Below are 20,960 nucleotides of genomic sequence, written 5' to 3' on the forward strand. Positions count from 1 at the left end.
CCTAGTATTTTGCTATTGGCCAGATGTGTGCCACGTTATAATAACGGTCAGCCTGAAATTTTAGACCAAGTAGATCCTAATCTGATTTATCAGCTTGATCTATCACCAGTAGCCTATAGCCTGAACACAGCCTTGGCTAGCCATCAGACACCATGTGAGAGATGCAATGTTGATGAACTGCAGTGACCCCGATCTGTCCCATGGAGTAGGGCTGTATAATCAGACTTGACTGTCAAGTGCCTGTTTCCTTCTTAGTCCCATTTTAGTTAATGTGCTGATATGACTCCACTAGGCAAGTAGAGACATGTACCATGGTTGGAGCGAGAAGGTTTTTGTTGGGGTTTTGAGAGAATGGGGCTGTTAGCCTGTCGTGTTGAGAGAAGCACAGGTGTTTACATGATGCAACTATATGATCAACCCTCTCAATCTCTGGAGTCTTGGTACTGGAAATTGTCATAAATGTAGTTTTCTCTTTACCTGAGCAGTGAATGAACCGTCAGTTTTTAGGTCTAGTTGTTTCCCCTGGAGTAGTAGGATTGTATTTTAATAATGTATAAACTCATTAGGGACTATTTGGAAGTCTCTAATACACCTCGTTTTCACTTTCTGTAAGAGGCAGATGGTGTCAGCATTATTTTAGCATTACTTTGAGCACTATTTCCATTATATAAAGACCTGCCGGTCACATCACCTCTATACTCCTGGAGTGCTGACAAAAGCTGAGGTGTTAGAATATACTTTGAGATGTGGTGCTAGCGCCAGACAGTTTTATGGAGATGACGGGTCGCTTGTTTTTATTCTATATTCAAATGTCGTATCTGCTCAGGTTCTTCATAATGAAACTTTAAGCACTTTCTGTTCCCTTCTGACTGAGATATACAGATTGTTCTCCAGAGCTCCGGATTACACAAACTCTGTCTATGAATAATACAGAGATGTATTCCATTCAGTGACAAGGAGAGGGAAGAATGGCTATATTTGATATGGGAGAACACTGCACTCTGATGGGCTGGGGAGCAGTAAGCCGTCTCCAGTGTTCGGGTTGCAATTAATCAGGATGTTTAAAGCGTGAGCTGAGTGGCTATGGAGCACTGAGCTCTAAATAATATGATCAACCCACAGACATTTGGGTGTTTGATGTTTCATTGAGGTGCGTTTGGGACGTTGGTAGTATATTAGAGGAATTAATGCCATCTTGAATTGAGAGAAGATCATTTCCTGTCAGAAGTCAGATCCTTCACAGCCGCCCTGCAGACTCCTGTTAATGAGTTTTTATAGAGGTTTATCATCTTGCCGCGCTTGAACTCATAACATCATGAACATCAGGCTTGAAACAAATGCATCAGTAATTTGTTTTTATGTTCCCATCGCTGTTCCAGACAGATTGTGGCCTGATTCCTCTTTCCTTCTCTTCTGTTGTGCTTGTGTACTCCGCCATACGATCGCCCCCCCCTGCCTCGGTTTCATCTGTTCTGCATCGTATCATCCCCTCCTTCACTCACCTCTGCCTTTTTAAACAACTTTCACAAGTTCAAAATGACATTTCTACTGGTTAAGGGTGTCCCTGCAGCAAGGTCTCTCTCAATTTCGCTCTCCATATCTACCACTCCCTCACTCACATTCCCTCTCTGTGCCCGATTCATGTTTTTGCCCACTGATGTGTAGTATTTCACGATAACGTCTTTGGTTAGCGTTTCTCTCAAAGGCGATGGTTAAACACAGAGACTCCATGTTTGTCCTATGTGTCTGTCATCTCAGAGAAGCTGAAAGGGACTGGTACTGACTAAGCGTCTCAGCTCGATATGGTGAGCTTCAGGAATTATTCTAACTGCTGAAACCTCTCTGGAAGCATGTTTGAAGTAACAGTCACAGCCTACACTGTTGTTGCCATTGGCAGAGTCTCGGCTTTGGTCTACACATGTCCTGTTGATATTTTGCTCTATTCTGTGTTCTGTTTGTTCCGGTCATCCGGTGAACCCTAGCTCAGAGCCTGCTGTGCGATTAAAGACCATATTCTGTCCCCCCACATCCACATAGAGATTGGGATAAACAAATCTCTACTGGGACCTGTAGCAGGATTGGAGTGGTTCAAATGATTCTGGAGTTGAGTACTGGTTCATTTAGCCACACAGACGTGTGAATACACAACACTGCTTTTAACTCAAATTCTCTGTAGGATTCTCTCTCACCTCAGCTTTACAACGTCTGATCTGCTGTGGAATCCATGAATAGCCTGGGTGTACAAAACATTAGGAACACCTACCTAATATTGAGTTACACCCCCCTTTGCCCTTAGAACAGCCTCAATTCTTCAGGGCATGGACTATAAGGTGTCGAAAGCGTTCCACAGTGAGTCCATGTTACCGCAGAAACAGACTAAACCGCACGTATGCCCGCCAATCCCGTTTTTCAGTCAGCTGTTCTTCTCCAAAAAATAAACATCTCATTTTTTTCTGCGGATACGACTGTTATTTTCATGACGATAGTCATCCATAACCGTCGGTTATACGTTTGTGCCAGCCCTACTCATCTGTAACTTTCATAACAGTTATTTCATTACACTCCCCAGCCCTGTTTCAGGCAGCATCTGATTGCTGTGGCTCACTGAAGCCGAGAGAAATGGAGCACAACCACTGACAGATCATTTCACACCAACATCCCCCAGGACCTGAGTTTCAGAAAGGAAGCAGCCTAGATAGAGCTGTTGTTTTTGTTGGTGTACCAGGACTATAGTATTTACCTGCACCCATCTCTACTCACACTTCTAGCAAGTCTGTCTGAGACTGGAGAAAGGAGGGGATGTACTGTAACTAACTGACACGCAGAGAGGAGGTGTAGGTAGAGCGAACATGAAAGGAGATGTTATTAATATTGCAGTTGGTCAGGTTGCTTGTGATACACTTGTGGAGAGAAAGGCCTTGTGTTTGGCTAACCTCCTTAAGAGGGTTTAATGAGAAAGTGGCTGCTAGAGGTCAGAGAGACAGGCTGATCTACCCGCCTACAGACCGTTTAGGTGGGAGAAACAGGGAGGCTGGTTGGTGAACTCAGAGGACCTTGATGTCCACGATCTTCACAAAGCACAGGAAGGGGAGGGGACACTGTTTTTCCACGGCAACAGGATCCATTGGAGCCATTCTCTATCGACAGCGGGGAGGATCAGAGCAGAATTTAACCAGAGTGTATCCTGCCAGCCCAGAAGTTAAGCCAGGAGAGATAGTAACACAAACACTTGCTCACCATACACTCTCTCATCACAAGCTGCTGTGCTGGAAAGTTACATGCAGTGTAACCTGCTGGGTGCCAAACCTGCTGGGTGTCAGTTGGAAGGAGTTGTGTAATATGTGGATCTGTTCAGTCCCTAAAAGTGTTCCTCCAGTGTGGTGATTTACTTCACCTGACATTATAGGGACGTTACTGGGATCATCTTGTTCTCTCCTCCTTTCATTCCCTAACACACACTCCCTTCCCCCCTCACCATCACCACGGCTCCCCCTCCTAGTGCAGAGATTTGCTGCATTAACTCCAGTCATATGACTATGAAGTCATGTTGCTGGAAATAGTTTTGTAATAAATTTGTGGCTTTTCGGTTTTTATTTAAAAAGGGTTGATTTTAGATTTTTTTTATTCTGGGGGCAAGGTGCATGATAATACTCCTACGGGCATAATTACATTGTATAAGAATTTCTGTTTCTTAGAGACAGAAGGCATGAGGATGCGTTCATTTAGTGGGATTGTTATAGTTGAATGTCCTGAGTACATCATAATTATATTGTTTTGGTTCCAGTAACTGACTGGGAGCCTGCTGTACAGTGTGTGTGATGATAGATGGAGGGAGGGTAGTCTATACCCTGTGGTTCTACTGAGCACTGGCACTGACTGACTGACACAATGGGGATGCTGCCCAGTCTGAGAGTCAGACTGAGCTCAAGAAGGTGTATTACTGTGTTGATAATGTAGTCCTCGGGAAACCAAACAACTTTAAATATAGAAATGGGGTAATTTCAGTCATTCACTGCACTTCATCACATCTCTATCAGTATCTCCCCTGCCTGCCTGTCAGATAGAAACAGATCCATTTTCCTGCTCCACAATGTAACACTGATAGTCTGTCTTTTACCAGCAGAATGCTTCAGTATAGCTGTAGATATAGCCTAGCTGTTTTCCCTGGCCCTTTATTTGAGATGTTCTAACAGGCATTGTCAGTTCATGCACAGACCTGCTACAGCATTCTGTGGCCATAGATGCAGATCCATGGCCTATGCACAATTTTGAGGGGAACAGCCCTAACCCATGGGAGTATGTTAAATCTTTCCTGGAAGTAGAGGGTTGACTCATCTCTTACCCCCTCCTCCTCTCGCCCCACCGCTCTGCAGCCCCCACCCCTTCTCTCCCCGTATTCAGTATGCCTGTGTGCTCTGTCTGGTTGCTGAGGCTGGCAGTAAAAGGCTCACTACACACACAGCTGTCCTCTTTGCCGTCATTACCACTCTAAAAATACTGCTTCACATTTTAGAAAACAAATGTCCAAAAATCTGGCCAATTTGGTGCAGCCATGCTCTGGTGGCCATCCGTCTGCTGTCTGTTTGTGTGTGTGCTGAGTAGGGAATCTGGAGACCAATATTTGGCTGTACTGTAGGGCATGTTCTACCAGTGGTGCACAGTGCTGAAGAAAATCATCCTATAGAATATAGTACCTACAGTGGTACAGATTGCAGAAGTGTCACATATAGTCGATGGTCTGCGGTCAACCCGCCAGTGCTTTCTCTCCTGAATAGATTAGAGAAGGGGTGGAAATTAAATACACCTGTCCTTGTGCCACTGCTTGTTTGATTGCACTGTGGAGTGTGTCTCTGGTTGGTGTGCCAAAGTTAAGTGTTGTGTGGTAATTGAGTGTGTTCTCCCTGGTGGTGGAGGTGGCTGTCTGTCTAATGGCTGGCTGAGTCACTCCGTAACAGACATTAGCATAATGCTTTGCTCTCTGAAGGGTCTCAAACAGAGAGGGCCGAACCGTTTCACCTGTCGAACATCGCCGTCTCATTTTGAACTGTATATTGTCTGTCTGTGTGTGTTTGAGAGAGCGTTTTTGGCACAACGTCAGTTAGGCTAAACTCTGTGTTGATGGTAGTTATTGGTCTAGTCAAGTAGTGTTCTAAGTGCTGGACTGAAAGGAAATGACAGCAACCTCAGGCTGCTCCATCTGACAGCACTTTATGGATGTACATGTGTTTAACTCTCTTCCCCCATACATTCTGTTGTTATGGTGGTCTCAAGTACCACTATCATAAGGCAGGCTGCATCTTCTTGCAGTAAGGCTGACTCCATTTAGTCAACTTCTCAATTGTTTGATCGATAGGCTGTTGGCCGGCCAAGATTTCTTTAGTCCAACAGTTGCAAAAACGTATTTACAAGACGCCTGTCTGATTTGCGCCTGTCTGAGTGGACTAATCCATTGTGGAGGCCGTGGGGATGGAACAGTCCTTTACTCTAAGACAAATTGTATATGGTTAAGGACAATGGTGCAATACTAATAAAAATAAGATTATTTTATAACACATGCACGTTCTCCCATGTTTGACACCGGTTGCTGACTGCTGTTCTGAAACTTCAGCATGCTGTGGAATTGATGCCTTTTCCTAGACCATGTTGCTATGTGCATAATAGCAAAGTTAACCTTATATTGGTGTTGAGAACAATGTGGCGGAGGCAGCAGCGGATTTAGGAGATGAGAAAACAGCCCTTGATTATCGAAGAAGAGTGAGGATTGGAAAAGCCCAATTTAATTAGGTCTATAATCAATAGCATAACTGTTATGTGCCTGGCTTTATAAATCACCCATATGCACTACCAGTCAAAGGTTTGGACACACCTATTCATTCAAGGGTTTTTCTTTATTTTTTACCATTTTCTACATTGTAGAATAATAGTGAAGACAAACTATGAAATAACACATATGGAATTATGTAGTAACCAAAAAAGTGGTAAACAAATCAAAATATATTTGAGATTCTTCAAATTAGCCACCCTTTGCCTTGATCACCACTTTGCAGACTCTTGGTATTCTCTCAACCAGCTTCATGAGGTAGTCACCTGGAATGCATTTCAAAAGTTAATTTGTGGAATTTCTTTCCTTCTTAAAGCGTTTGAGCCAGTTGTGTTGTGACAAGGTAGGGGTGGTATACAGAAGAGAGCCCTAATTGGTAAAAGACCAAGTCCATATTAATGCAAGAACAGCTCAAATAAGCCAAGAGAAATAACAGTCCATCATTACTTGAAGACATGAAGGTCAGTCATTACGAAAAAGTGAGATTTCAAGAGATCAAGAGATTTGAACGTTTCTTCATGCAGTCGCAAAAACCATCAAGCGCTATGATGAAATTGGCTCTCATGAGGACCGCCACAGGAAAGGAAGACCCAGAGTTACCTCTGTTGCAGAGGATACGTTCATTAGAGTTACCAGCCTCAGAAATTGCAGCCCAAATAAATACTTCAGAGGTCAAGTAACAGACGCATCTCAACATCAACTGTTCAGAGGAGACTGTGTGAATCAGGCCTTCATGGTCAAATTGCTGCAAAGAAACCACTACTAAAGGACACCAATAAGAAGAGGAGACTTGCTTGGGCCAAGAAACACGAGCAATGGCCATTAGACCGGTGGAAATCTGTCCTTTTTGTCTGAGTCCAAATGTGAGATTTTTGGTTCCAATCGCCGTGTCTTTTGTGGGATGCAGAGTAGGTGAACGGATGATCTCCGCAGGTGTGGTTCCAACCGTGAAGCATGGAGGTGTGGGGGTGATTTGCTGGTGACACTGTCTGTGATTTATTTAGAGTTCAAGGCACACTTACCCAGCATGTCTACCACAGCATTCTGCAGCGATACTCCATTCCCATCTGATTTGCGCTTATTGGGACTATCATTTGTTTTTCAACAGGGAAATGACCCAACACACCTCCGGGCTGTGTAAGGGCTATTTGACCAAGAAGGAGAGCGATTGAGTGCTGCTTCAGATGACCTGGCCTCCATAATCACCTGACCTCAATCCAATTGAGATGTTTTGGGATGAGTTGGACCGCATAGTGAAGGAAAAGCAGCCAACAAGTGCTCAACATAAGTGGGAACTCCTTCAAGACTGTTGGGAAAGCATTCCAGGTGAAGCTGGTTGAGAGAATGTCAAGAGTGTGCAAAGCGGTCATCCAGGCAAAGGGTGGCTACTTTGAAGAATCTAAAACTGTTTTGGTTACTACAGAATTCCATATTTGTTATGTAGTTTTGATGTCTTCACTATTCTACAATGATGAAAATAGCAAAAATAAAGAACCTTTGAATGAGTAGGTGTGTCCAAAATTTCGACTGGTACTGTATATCTACATAAATATGATAGATCCTGCTTCTATGCCTGTTTGAGTGTTTGTTTAATAGCCTACTGATTCCGTGAGCACCTAGCCTCCGTGAGCACCAACCACAATATTTAGGTTAAAAATAATTCTCACGATTTAGACTTTTGGATCTTTGCTGTGCTGTAATAAAGGCTTTACACTTTTTTTTCTTGGTAGAACATCCTCTGGTATTACTTATAGTTAATTCAGTGTTAACACTGTTCCAAATATTCAGAAATTCTATTGATAATAATAACCCTCCTTTTCTTGATCTCCTTCTTCTTAATTATTATAATAAGTAATGTCATTATCATTAGTAGGCTTAGTATAGCAGACTTGTATAACCACCATTTAATCTTAATACTGCAACTTACTTAGGCCTATATTTCAATACTTTTTATATAGGTGACTGTATCAATCAATCATTCATGTCATCACACAGTATGCGAGTCATTCATGATTTGAAATACAGTCAAGCATTTTAATTTTAAAACAAAGCAAACCTTGAATAATTAGCGTAAACAATAAATACACTGTTCCATTTCAGCAATTGCATTCACAAATGCATGCGGCTGTTTTTAGTCTTTGCTGTAATAAAGGCTTTACAAAAACAAATCAATCTAACAGCACCTGTTTGGCACATATAATATGCACCCAGTGCTTGCCCCTTACCTTCTGTTTCTTTATTTCCAGTATTTTCCACAACTAGTCAAATTTATTCCACACGTCGGACTTCCCATTTACCTCCTGAGCAACCAGTAAACGTTCCCCCATTTCAAGTTTGTCATGTCTTCTGCATCCATTTTGCTGTTACATGTGTTCGGAGTATGTTATAACCAATTTATTGATGTGTTTATGACATGCTACAGGTCAGGCCCTTTTGGTCATGTGCATGTGATGAATACATGTGTCACGTAAAGAGAGCAAGGGTTGAGAATGTTTTTCCTAAACAAATGAGGGATTTCAATAACTTTACAGTCAGAAATGGATGTAATTACGTTGCAGCTTCAGCAGAAGGATAAACAATAATGTTCTGTTGTGGTCGCTGCAGCAGCTAGGAGAGAGCGACAACAGTCACTTGCTGTAAAGAAAAAAAAAGATTAACACAGCGCAGCAAGTCTGAGCCTGGCACAATCAAATCAATTGCGGTCGGACTCCCTCTATTTGTGTCTTTTATATTATTTCATCAAACAATAGGCTTAAAGAGTGAGACAAATTCACTGTATATAGTTGATTTGATTTAAAATACATGGGATGTGTCTAAATGTAATAATACACACTTTAACTTTTGAATTTTTTTGTTAAAAACAGACTCTCGATCGACAAAGTTTTTTTTGTGGTGGGTACAGCCCAACTAAGCAGTAACTAAGACTGTCTTAGGGTGTGGTTTAGGGGAAGTGGTTATGAGTGGTATGAGTCAAGAGTGTGTTTGAATGACAAAAACAAACATTCCTGAATTTGATTGTTGGCAATATTTTGTGACTCACTGACTGTGTGAATGTCAACAGATTTGTCAATACATTTTCTTTGACAGGCCTAGACAGTAGTCACAAGATATGCTATTTCAGTTTTATACACATATGCAATCTTTCTTCCCTTTCACTCCTATTGTTGCCAGCGTTGTCTGTGAATCACGTCATCCTCTCCTGACTGGGTTAGTTGTGTAACCAACCATGTGTCCACTAACACCCCATCAGCCCGGAGGGGAGTCTTAATCAGAGAGCTGCTCTGGGCAGGGATGCCCACGTCAATTACAGCTGCCATTTGTTACCCAGTGAGAGGGCCTGGGCCTCCCTCTGTTATCAACAAAGCAAATTAGGAGGGCCGTTGTTGTGAAGTGCTGTAGCTGTGATTAACCTGAGATGGCCCGCTGTTCCTTCTTAGTTCAGGATATACTGAGGGGAAATGGTCAGTAGTTGTTTATTTTTATTTGTCTTGTTCTCAGTGTTTACAAATCCAAAAAGAGAAATATGACAAGATACATTTTCACTGTCCAATCGTTGCAGTCTCAATGGGTTACTTTTATTCACTAAAGATGCATGTTGTCGAATATGTGAGATTTTCCCAAATGTTGTTCCCCGTGTCATTCTTGGGAAATACAATGTGTAACCTTTAGCTAGGCAAGTCCATTAAGAACAAATTCTTATTTACAATGACAGCCTACACTGGCCAAACCCGGACGACGCTGGGTCAATTGTGCGCCACCCTATAGGACTACCAATCACGGCCGGTTGTGATTAGGGTTTCCGATAAATTTCCAGACATTTTCCATGGGAATTTCTTATGGCTGGGGGGCAGTATTGAGTAGCTTGGGTGAATAAGGTGCCCAAGGTAAACTGCCTGCTACTCAGGCCCAGAAGCTAAGATATGCCTATTATTGGTAGATTTGGATAGAAAACACTCTGAAGTTTCTAAAACTGTTTGAATGATGTCTGTGAGTATAACATAACTCATATGGCAGGCAAAAACCTGAGAAAAAAATCCATCCAGGAAGTGGGAAATCTGAGGTTTGTAGTTTTTCAACTCTTTGCCTATCCAAGATAGTGTAAATTTGGTCCGATTGCACTTCCTAAGGCTTCCACTAGATGTCAACAGTCTTTAGAACCTTGTTTGAGGCTTCTACGGTGAAGGACGAGAGAATGAGAGCTGATTGAGTAAGAGGTCTGCCAGAGTGCCATGAGCTCATTCAGGCACGCTCCCGTGATAGGTTTGCTGCGTTCCATTGCATTTCTAAAGACAAAGGAATTCTCCGGTTGAAACATTATTGAAGATTTATGTTAAAATTATTCTAAAGATTGATTCTATACATCGTTTGACATGTTTCTACAAACTGTAATTGAATTTTTTGACTTTGTCTGGCCTGCGTCGTGAATTTGGATTTGTGAAATAAAGGTGCAAACAAAAAGGAGGTATTTGGACATAAATGAAGGACTTTATCAAATAAAACAAACATTTTTTTGTGGAACTGGGATTCCTGGGAGTGCATTCTGATGAAGATCATCAAAGGTAAGTGAATATTTATAATGCTATTTTTGACTTCTGTCTGAGCGCCGTCCTCAGATTATTGCATGATGTACTTTTTCGGTAAAGCTTTTTTGAAATATGACAGAGCGGTTGCATTAAGGAGAAGTTTATCTAAAGTGTCGTCCATGTATTTTCATCAACATTTATGATGAGTATTTCTGTAAATTTATGTGGCTCTCTGCAAAATCACCGGATGTTTTGGAAGCAAAACTGTACTAGTGGTGTCCAGATCCCGCAGCTGAATCAAGAGACGGTCCTGGTGGTTGCTGGACTTTCTTGGGCACCCTGAAGCCTTCTTCACAACAATTGAACCGCTCTCCTTGAAGTTCTTGATGATCCGATAAATGGTTGATTTAGGTGCAATCTTACTGGCAGCAATATTCTTGCCTGTGAAGCCATTTTTGTGCAAAGCAATGATGACGGCACGTGTTTCCTTGCAGGTAACCATGGTTGACAGAGGAAGAACAATGATTCCAAGCACCACCCTCCTTTTGAAGCTTCCAGTCTGTTATTCAAACTCAATCAGCATGACAGAGTGATCTCCAGCCTTGTCCTCATCAACACTCACACCTGTGTTAATGAGAGAATCACTGACATGATGTCAGCTGGTCCTTTTGTGGCAGGGCTGAAATGCAGTGGAAATGTTTTTGGGGGATTCAGATCATTTGCATGGCAAAGAGGGACTTTGCAATTAATTGTAATTCATCTGATCACTCTTCATAGCATTCTGGAGTATATGCAAATTGCCATCATACAAACTGAGGCAGCAGACTTTGAAAATTAATATTTGTGTCATTCTCAAAACTTTTGGCTACAACTGGACATTTTAAATGGTTTTTGTATTAATTTGCATATATTTATGTTAATTCCTGTTAATTCCCATGATAAGTTTCCACCTCTGAATATTCCCCAAAAGTGCAATCCTAGTTGTGATACAGCCTGGATTCGAACCAGGGTGTCTGTAGTGACGCCTCTAGCACTGAGATGCAGTGCCTTAGACCGCTGCGACACTGGGGAGCTCAAATACAGTCCTGTATTCATTCACTTCATTTGCTAACACAGTCAATAGCCTCATCTTTATGGACTCACACAGATGTAACCTACGAGTCTGTTCCATTTCATATCCTATTCACATGGATTAAGAGCCAGGATATTAATATTATGATTCATGACTCATCCTGAATAATGGTTGTTGAAACAGAGTAATAATGTCTATCACTTAAGGCCTTCCCACACTGTATGTGCGATGTAAAAAATGTTAAAATCAACCTGGACAGATTTTATGATTTGCTTCAGTTCTGTCGTCACATTCTGCGATTGGCTTGCGAGGTTGTCAGCCTGCAGCTGTGTATTTGATCTGCACATGTGCCAGCACCAGCAGCACAAGCCTCAAAGTGAGTTTGGTAAAAATGTAAGTATGCGTCATAGAAATAGTTTTCACATACAAACTTCATATGTCCTAAACTTCCCCAAAATAACGTGGTCGCTGTGAGAGAATGTTTATTTTGATTGGGGATTTTGTGCATTTATCAAAATCCCATCAAGTAGCCTTATATATATATTTTTTATTTGATTCCTATTTCATGTAAACAAGATATTAGGAAAATTGTAAACGTTTAAGTCAAACGTATATTAATCTGACTATTCAAAATACTCATATTATTGTGTGGCTGACCGTAACACCAGCCACAATATATGATAAAGGCTACATTTCTGCCACTGTGAGAACTTTGTTGGAGCCTACGACCCATGCACATGAAAACCAGTAGATCGTGCTGATGACATCATCCACATATTCATATGGAAAACCCCTGATGGCGCATGAAGCGAAAAGTATTTGAAATGCACCAGGGGGCTGAATGGCACCAAAACATTGCTTAGGATAATGTTGAAAGTGGCCGTAACTGGCAAAGAATCATGGTCGGTAGTCCATTTTCATCCTGCTCGAGTCAACCTTAATGTCTATGGCATGATAGCGCTAGCCTCCTCGTAGCTCAGTGACTTCAGTCTCCAGACTGGGCACTGGGGGGGGGGGGGCCTGCTATGACCGCACGCAGTGGTACTTAATCGGCAGACCTAGACCCTGTCACACTGAACGAGCCAAGACGTCCGACATTAATTTACAACCTAAGAATTTGCCCACAACATGGAGATTTAGTCTGGGAAAGCACAATGGTGGCATAATACGGCTAAAATCCTACAGTCTGTGCAGGACTTTCGCTACCTTTCTACTCTAATCAAACCCTATGGCTATATCACAACCGGCCATGATTGGTAGGCCCATAGGGCTGCACACAATTGGCCCAGCGTCATCCGGGTTCGGCCGGTGTAGGCCGTCATTGTAAATAAGAATTTGTTCTTAACTGGCTTGCCTCGTTTAAAAATATGCAGTAATGATTTACTTGACCTGTGTTTTGATAAGAGACTGGTGTGATTCTCTGAAGGTCCCAGCCCAGGCATCTGAATCATCAGGACTTTATGGGAAATATTCTTCCTGAACAATATCAAATCAAATCAAATGTATTTATATAGCCCTTCGTACATCAGCTGATATCTCAAAGTGCTGTACAGAAACCCAGCCTAAAACCCCAAACAGCAAGAAATGCAGGTGTAGAAGCACGGTGGCTAGGAAAAACTCCCTAGAAAGGCCAAAACCTAGGAAGAAACCTAGAGAGGAACCAGGCTATGTGGGGTGGCCAGTCCTCTTCTGGCTGTGCCGGGTGGAGATTATAACAGAACATGGCCAACATGTTCAAATGTTCATAAATGACCAGCATGGTCGAATAATAATAAGGCAGAACAGTTGAAATAGACTTGTGCTGCTGAACTATCTAAAGAATTTGCCCATCCATTTAAGATGTTTCTCAGTTAACAACCACTTTCTATTGTCTCCACCGAGAGAAGTTGATGAAGGCCCTATATGTCTACCTTTTATTTTCATTTCCTGTGCCTATGTGAAATTAAATGTCTTACAGCCAAGTAGTCTGTCAGTGTTGGGAGACACTGGGTTTGGCGTTGTTACTTGCCCTAATCTTTCTCCTGTCATTCTGGCTGCATAGATCTTTACTGAACCATGAGCAGGAATGTTGGAGGTACTAAACGGGGTCTGGGTAGTGTAGTAATGTATTTTCATGTTCCTCTCTTGCAGGCATTTCAATCTGCGGATGAAGAGGGACACCAGCCTGTTCTCTCCAGACCTCAAGGTAGAGATATCAGGAGTGGAGGCGCCCTACGACCCCTCCCACATTTACACTGGAGAAATCTTCGGTAAGTCCAGCAATTATTTCTGGAACGACAAAGTCCTTTTGCACACAAACACAATTACGATAGTTACCAGGGAAACGCTTCCCGCATCCAATTTGATTATTTGCTTTTGCGTTGATCTGTGGTGTGTGGGTGTGCGCCAGTGTGTTGTTGTGGGTTTGATAGCGTTGGCGGGCTGGAGTTGTGCTTTTGAACGTTGTTAATGGATATCATTCTCCACTCCACTCTTTGTATGTGTGTGTGGTGTGTGTGCGTATACGTTTGGAGAATGTGTTAGTCACGTTCCAGCCTCACATCCTCAGGATCCTCCCCATGCCTGCAGCAGAGCTCACATGTAACACAAGGGAAAACAAGGCCAAGGTGTGTCTGTCCGGTCATGTGACGTGGTGTGTTTGTGTGAAGCTCTCAGATCCCAGCAGGCTCATCTCCACTCCCACCTCATCATTCTCAGATGCTGTCATCTCTCTTATCCTCTGCTGAACAGACTGTAATTCAAATCAGACTTCACTGGAGCAACACTTCTCATCTCTATCAAATGGAAATCTTGAGATCTGTTTCCTTTTAGAGAAGCAGCACTGTGTCGTTCCAAGGACGACGATGTTGTAGCCATTTCTCAGATATGATTTGTAATGCAATGGAAAGGTTTGTCCAGACCAAAAATCCATCTAGATTTTTCTTGACAATAATAAAGGTGGACATTCAAAGGTGGAATTTAGATTAAGTCAGAATAACTGCATTTACCGCACTGATATATTCATTTATTTGCACAATTTCAGAATCAGAAATCTAAACGTTGAACTTCTGTAGTTGTGCTCTGCTGTAAAGGCCATACTCTTTGTGTCACCTTTAATATATCTCTGTGTTTAAAAATATATATATATATTTTTTTTAATTAATGATATCCAATTGGTCGTTACAGTCTTGTCCCATCGCTGCAACGCCCCTACGGACTCGGGAGAAGCGAAGGTCGAGAGCCATGCGCCCTCCGAAAACACGACCCTGCCAAGCCACACTGCTTCTTTTTAGAACCTCCTTTTCTCCTGTTTTTCAGACTTTTTAAAATGTTCCTTTTCTCCCCAATTTCGTGGTATCCAATTGTTAGTAGTTACTATCTTGTCTCATCGCTACAACTCCCGTACGGTCTTTGGGAGAGACGAAGGTCGAAAGCCATGCGTCTGCTAAGATCCTATTAGTGTGATGTCATAATAGCACCACTCATTTGCTATGCACTAGCTAGATTTCCATCCAATTGGAATATTTCATGCAAATGTTCAAAAATCTGGATCAAGAAAATGTGCACATTTTCCCGCCAGTGGTGTGTTTCCACCAAACATACTTGTTGCAGCTAAAAACCAAGCCGCACTGCTTCTTAACAAAGCGCGCATCCAACCTGGACGCCAGCCGCACCAATGTGTCGGAGGAAACACCACGCACCTGGCGACCTGGTTAGCGCGCACTGCGCCCGCCCCGCCCCAGGAGTCGCTAGTGCGTGATGAGACAAGGATATCCCTACCGGCCTAACCCGGACGACGCTAGGCCAATTGTGCGTCGCGCCATTGACCTCCCGGTCGCGGCTGGCTGCGACAGAGCCTGGGCACGAACCCAGAGTCTCTGGTGGCACAGCTCGCACTGCGATGCAGTGCCCTAGACCACTGCGCCACCCGGGAGGCCCTGTTTTTCAGACATTTTAACATGTCTGCTAAGATCCTATTACAGTGAGCCCCACTCATTTGCTGTGCACTAGCTAGATTTCCATCCAATTGGAATATTTCATGCAAATGTTCAAAAATCTGGATGAAGAAAATGTGCACATTTTCCCGCCAGTGGTGTGTTTCCACCAAACATACTTGTTGCAGATAAGAATCTGAATTTAAGTTTTCATGTACCAAATAAAAATCTAAAGTTCAATGTAGTGATGCACCGATATGACATTTTTGCCCTATACCGATATCCAATATTTTCCTTGCTAAAACAACAGATACCTATAACTGATATTTCAAATTTTAGCAGCCTTTTTAAGCATTCTAATAGAGTTAAATAGTTCAAACACACACATGGACGCAGCGGTCTAAGGCACTGCATCTCAGTGCAAGAGGCGTCACTACAGCCTCTCGTTCAAATCCAGGCTCTATCACATCCGGCTGTGATTGGGAGTCCCATAGTGCGGCGCATAATTGGCCCAGCGTCGCTCAGGTTTGGCTGGGGTAGGCCGTCATTGTAAATAAGAATGTCTGACTTGCCTAGTTAAATAAAGGTTACACACACACTGACCAAAAAGTTATTTTATTGGGATTTACGTATGTTCCCATTACCAGTCAAACATAATAAAAACTTATTTCTTTCACTTACTTGCTGTTATGATGATCATTTGTTCAAGCGTTTCATTTTCAACCAGGATTTATATGGAACGCCGTTTGGGTCTTTGTGTGTTAAAAAAGATACACGTCAAAAGATAACACTACGTGACGTGTCAAATAACAACATAATCCGTTTCAATAGCTATAGTTAGCTAGCTAATCTAAAATAACCCTAATTTATAAGACCGTTCTTATTTGATTATTGGTGGTCAGACCCATCTATGTGAAGCTAGCCACAATAAGGATTAGCCACAATAGTGGACTTTGGGGTTGGCCTTCAAAATAAAAGTATGGCATAATTCTGTTTGCATTAATTTGCATCACTATCAATGACATACTTTTATTTTTAAGGCAAACCGCAAATTCCAAATCAAATCAAATCAAATTTTATTTGTCACATACACATGGTTAGCAGATGTTAATGCGAGTGTAGCGAAATGCTTGTGCTTTTAGTTCCGACAATGCAGTGATAACCAACAAGTAATCTAACTAACAATTCTAAAACTACTGTCTTATACACAGTGTAAGGGGATAAAGAATATGTACATAAGGATATATGAGTGAGTGATGGTACAGAGCAGCATACAGTAGATGGTATCGAGTACAGTATATACATATGAGATGAGTATGTAGACAAAGTAAACAAAGTGGCATAGTTAAAGTGGCTAGTGATACATGTATTACATAAGGATGCAGTCGATGATGTAGAGTACAGTATATACGTATGCATATGAGATGAATAATGTAGGGTAAGTAACATTATATAAGGTAGCATTGTTTAAAGTGGCTAGTGATATATTTACATCATTTCCCATCAATTCCCATTATTAAAGTGGCTGGAGTTGGGTCAGTGTCAATGACAGTGTGTTGGCAGCAGCCACTCAATGGTGGCTGTTTAACAGTCTGATAGCCTTGAGATAGAAGCTGTTTTTCAGTCTCTCAGTCCCAGCTTTGATGCACCTGTACTGACCTCGCCTTCTGGATGATAGCGGGGTGAACAGGCAGTGGTTCGGGTGGTTGATGTCCTTGATGATCTTTATGGCCTTCCTGTAACATCGGGTGGTGTAGGTGTCCTGGAGGGCAGGTAGTTTGCCCCCGGTGATGCGTTGTGCAGACCTCACTACCCTCTGGAGAGCCTTACGGTTGAGGGCGGAGCAGTTGCCGTACCAGGCGGTGATACAGCCTGCCAGGATGCTCTCGATTGTGCATCTGTAGAAGTTCGTGAGTGCTTTTGGTGACAAGCCGAATTTCTTCAGCCTCCTGAGGTTGAAGAGGCGCTGCTGCGCCTTCTTCACGACGCTGTCAGTGTGAGTGGACCAATTCAGTTTGTCTGTGATGTGTATGCCGAGGAACTTAAAACTTGCTACCCTCTCCACTACTGTTCCATCGATGTGGATAGGGGTGTTCCCTCTGCTGTTTCCTGAAGTCCACAATCATCTCCTTAGTTTTGTTGACGTTGAGTGTGAGGTTATTTTCCTGACACCACACTCCGAGGGCCCTCACCTCCTCCCTGTAGGCCGTCTCGTCGTTGTTGGTAATCAAGCCTACCACTGTTGTGTCGTCCGCAAACTTGATGATTGAGTTGGAGCGTGTGTGGCCACGCAGTCGTGGGTGAACAGGGAGTACAGGAGAGGGCTCAGAACGCACCCTTGTGGGGCCCCCGTGTTGAGGATCAGCGGGGAGGAGATGTTGTTGCCTACCCTCACCACCTGGGGCGGCCCGTCAGGAAGTCCAGTACCCAGTTGCACAGGGCGGGGTCGAGACCCAGGGTCTCGAGCTTGATGACGAGCTTGGAGGGTACTATGGTGTTGAATGCCGAGCTGTAGTCGATGAACAGCATTCTCACATAGGTATTCCTCTTGTCCAGGTGGGTTAGGGCAGTGTGCAGTGTGGTTGAGATTGCATCGTCTGTGGACCTATTTGGGCGGTATGCAAATTGGAGTGGGTCTAGGGTGTCAGGTAGGGTGGAGGTGATATGGTCCTTGACTAGTCTCTCAAAGCACTTCATGATGACGGAAGTGAGTGCTACGGGCGGTAGTCGTTTAGCTCAGTTACCTTAGCTTTCTTGGGAACAGGAACAATGGTGGCCCTCTTGAAGCATGTGGGAACAGCAGACTGGTATAGGGATTGATTGAATATGTCCGTAAACACACCGGCCAGCTGGTCTGCGCATGCTCTGAGGGCGCGGCTGGGGATGCCGTCTGGGCCTGCAGCCTTGCGAGGGTTAACACGTTTAAATGTCTTACTCACCTCGGCTGCAGTGAAGGAGAGACCGCATGTTTTCGTTGCAGGCCGTGTCAGTGGCACTGTATTGTCCTCAAAGCGGGCAAAAAGTTATTTAGTCTGCCTGGGAGCAAGACATCCTGGTCCGTGACTGGGCTGGGTTTCTTCTTGTAGTCCGTGATTGACTGTAGACCCTGCCACATGCCTCTTGTGTCTGAGCCATTGAATTGAGATTCCACTTTGTCCCTGTACTGACGCTTAGCTTGTTTAATAGCCTTGCGGAGGAATAGCTGCATTGTTTATATTCGGACATGTTACCAGACACCTTGCCCTGATTAAAAGCAGTGGTTCGCGCTTTCAGTTTCACGCGAATGCTGCCATCAATCCACGGTTTCCGGTTTGGGAATGTTTTTATCGTTGCTATGGGAACGACATCTTCGACGCACGTTCTAATGAACTCGCACACCGAATCAGCGTATTCGTCAATATTTTCATCTGACGCAATACGAAACATGTCCCAGTCCACGTGATGGAAGCAGTCTTGGAGTGTGGAGTCAGCTTGGTCTGACCAGCGTTGGACAGACCTCAGCGTGGGAGCCTCTTGTTTAAGTTTCTGCCTGTAGGCAGGGATCAACAAAATGGAGTCGTGGTCAGCTTTTCCGAAAGGGGGGCGGGGCAGGGCCTTATATGCGTCGCGGAAGTTAGAGTAACAATGATCCAAGGTTTTACCACCCCTGGTTGCGCAATCGATATGCTGATAAAATTTAGGGAGTCTTGTTTTCAGATTAGCTTTGTTAAAATCCCCAGCTACAATGAATGCAGCCTCCGGATAAATGGTTTCCAGTTTGCAAAGAGTTAAATAAAGTTCGTTCAGAGCCATCGATGTGTCTGCTTGGGGGGGGGATATATACGGCTGTGATTATAATCGAAGAGAATTCTCTTGGAAGATAATGCGGTCTACATTTGATTGTGAGGAATTCTAAATCAGGTGAACAGAAGGATTTGAGTTCCTGTATGTTTCCTTCATCACACCATGTCTTGTTAGTCATGAGGCATACGCCCCGCCGCTCTTCTTACCAGAAAGATGTTTGTTTCTGTCGGCGCGATGCGTGGAGAAACCCGTTGGCTGCACCGCATCGGATAGCGTCTTCCCAGTAAGCCATGTTTCCGTGAAGCAGAGAACATTGCAGTCTCTGATGTCCCTCTGGAATGCTACCCTTGCTCGGATTTCATCAACCTTGTTGTCAAGAGACTGGACATTGGCAAGAAGAATGCTGGGGAGTGGTGCGCGATGTGCCCTTGTCCGGAGTCTGACCAGAAGACCGCTACGTTTCCCTCTTTTTCGGAGTCGTTTTCTTGGGTCGCTGCATGCGATCCATTCCGTTGTCCTGTTTGTAAGGCAGAACACAGGATCCGCGTCGCGGAAAACATATTCTTGGTCGTACTGATGGTGAGTTGACGCTGATCTTATATTCAGTAGTTCTTCTCGACTGTATGTAATGAAACCTAAGATGACCTGGGGTACTAATGTAAGAAATAACACGTAAAAAAACAAAAAACTGCATAGTTTCCTAGGAACGCGAAGCGAGGCGGCCATCTCTGTCGGCGCCGGAAGTTAGTGAGTCCACTTGTGCCTAATCCTTATTGTGGCTAGCTTCACAACACATTACCCGGTCCAGTCGAGCCTCACTAGACAGATAAAGCTAGCTGGCTGCTTATAACGTTAGCTTTGGGCAACAGGGTTAAGTAGCTGGCTAGCTATTTGTTTTCATGAACTGAAGTTCAATATCAATAGGCGAACAACAAGAGGCAACCTAGCTAATACTTACTCACAAGGATTCCTAAATCCTTGCTAAGAATAATTTAAATGGTCATTGTTTTCAGACTGGTTGTAATTAGTGCTAGCTACCCCAGAAGTTGCGGTCAAACAAATGATGCTTTATTACCAACTCTGTTCGTGGCCAGTGTTTGCTTGTTTGCAGACTTTATTTGTACATCTTTGACAGTGCTACTGTATCTTTTTTGACACGCAAAGACCCAAACAGCGTTCCATAGTTTGTATATTGTGAAGCTAATAGCAGTGACGCTATTACTGTCTTATTCCGGTAGGGCAACATCTGAAAAATAGCGCACTTGGTAGTGTGTACCGGTGTTCGACCAGTCGGCGAAAGCCAACTTCACCCACGACGGAGAACGGTTGATTGTCAAGGGCAGTGAATTCCATTATCTTGGCTTTAATGGATTTCGGCTTTGAGTTGTCTCGCTGAAGTTTTCTTACTCTTTCAAATGACTGCTCGACTTGTTCACTGCTCGATCCACACAGCAGACATTTTGGGCTAGGTTAGGGATGCCGTGTTGCACGAGTAACGCAACATTTTTATGTGGCGTCATTACGTCATGTACCTACGTTATATAGGTATGCACGGCAGCTTTGACATCGGGTTTTAACATCGCCGTTAAACAAGACATTCGCCTATACCGATGTTGGCATTGTTAGCTAATATCGTCCGATTCCGATATGTTCACTGACTATATCGCGCATCCCTAGTTCAATGCGTTTCCAGTGCATTTTCAACTCTTGTGATCGTTTTGTCACAAACTGGTGCGATAAATAGTAAATGTGCCTACTCTGGTCTCGCAGATGGTCTACAATGTGAGTAGGCAAGTCCGCATGATGAGATGATTAAGAATAAGAGCTAGAATATTTTTTTCTCAAGC

At 43.4% G+C, this 20,960-nt stretch overlaps 1 protein-coding gene across 1 annotated transcript in view; it reads left to right on the plus strand.

Moving 5' to 3' along the window:
• Positions 1-20,960, plus strand: part of LOC115112270 (disintegrin and metalloproteinase domain-containing protein 10-like) — a 107,401-nt gene that overhangs the window by 56,914 nt on the left and 29,527 nt on the right. Inside the window, exon 3 of the mRNA XM_029639218.2 lies at positions 13,547-13,665. Coding sequence (XP_029495078.1) covers positions 13,547-13,665 — 119 coding nt within the window. The remainder of the gene's footprint in view (positions 1-13,546; positions 13,666-20,960) is intronic.

Source organism: Oncorhynchus nerka, linkage group LG27 (genome assembly GCF_034236695.1).
Source record: "Oncorhynchus nerka isolate Pitt River linkage group LG27, Oner_Uvic_2.0, whole genome shotgun sequence".
In the NCBI taxonomy this organism is placed as follows: Eukaryota; Metazoa; Chordata; class Actinopteri; order Salmoniformes; family Salmonidae; genus Oncorhynchus; species Oncorhynchus nerka.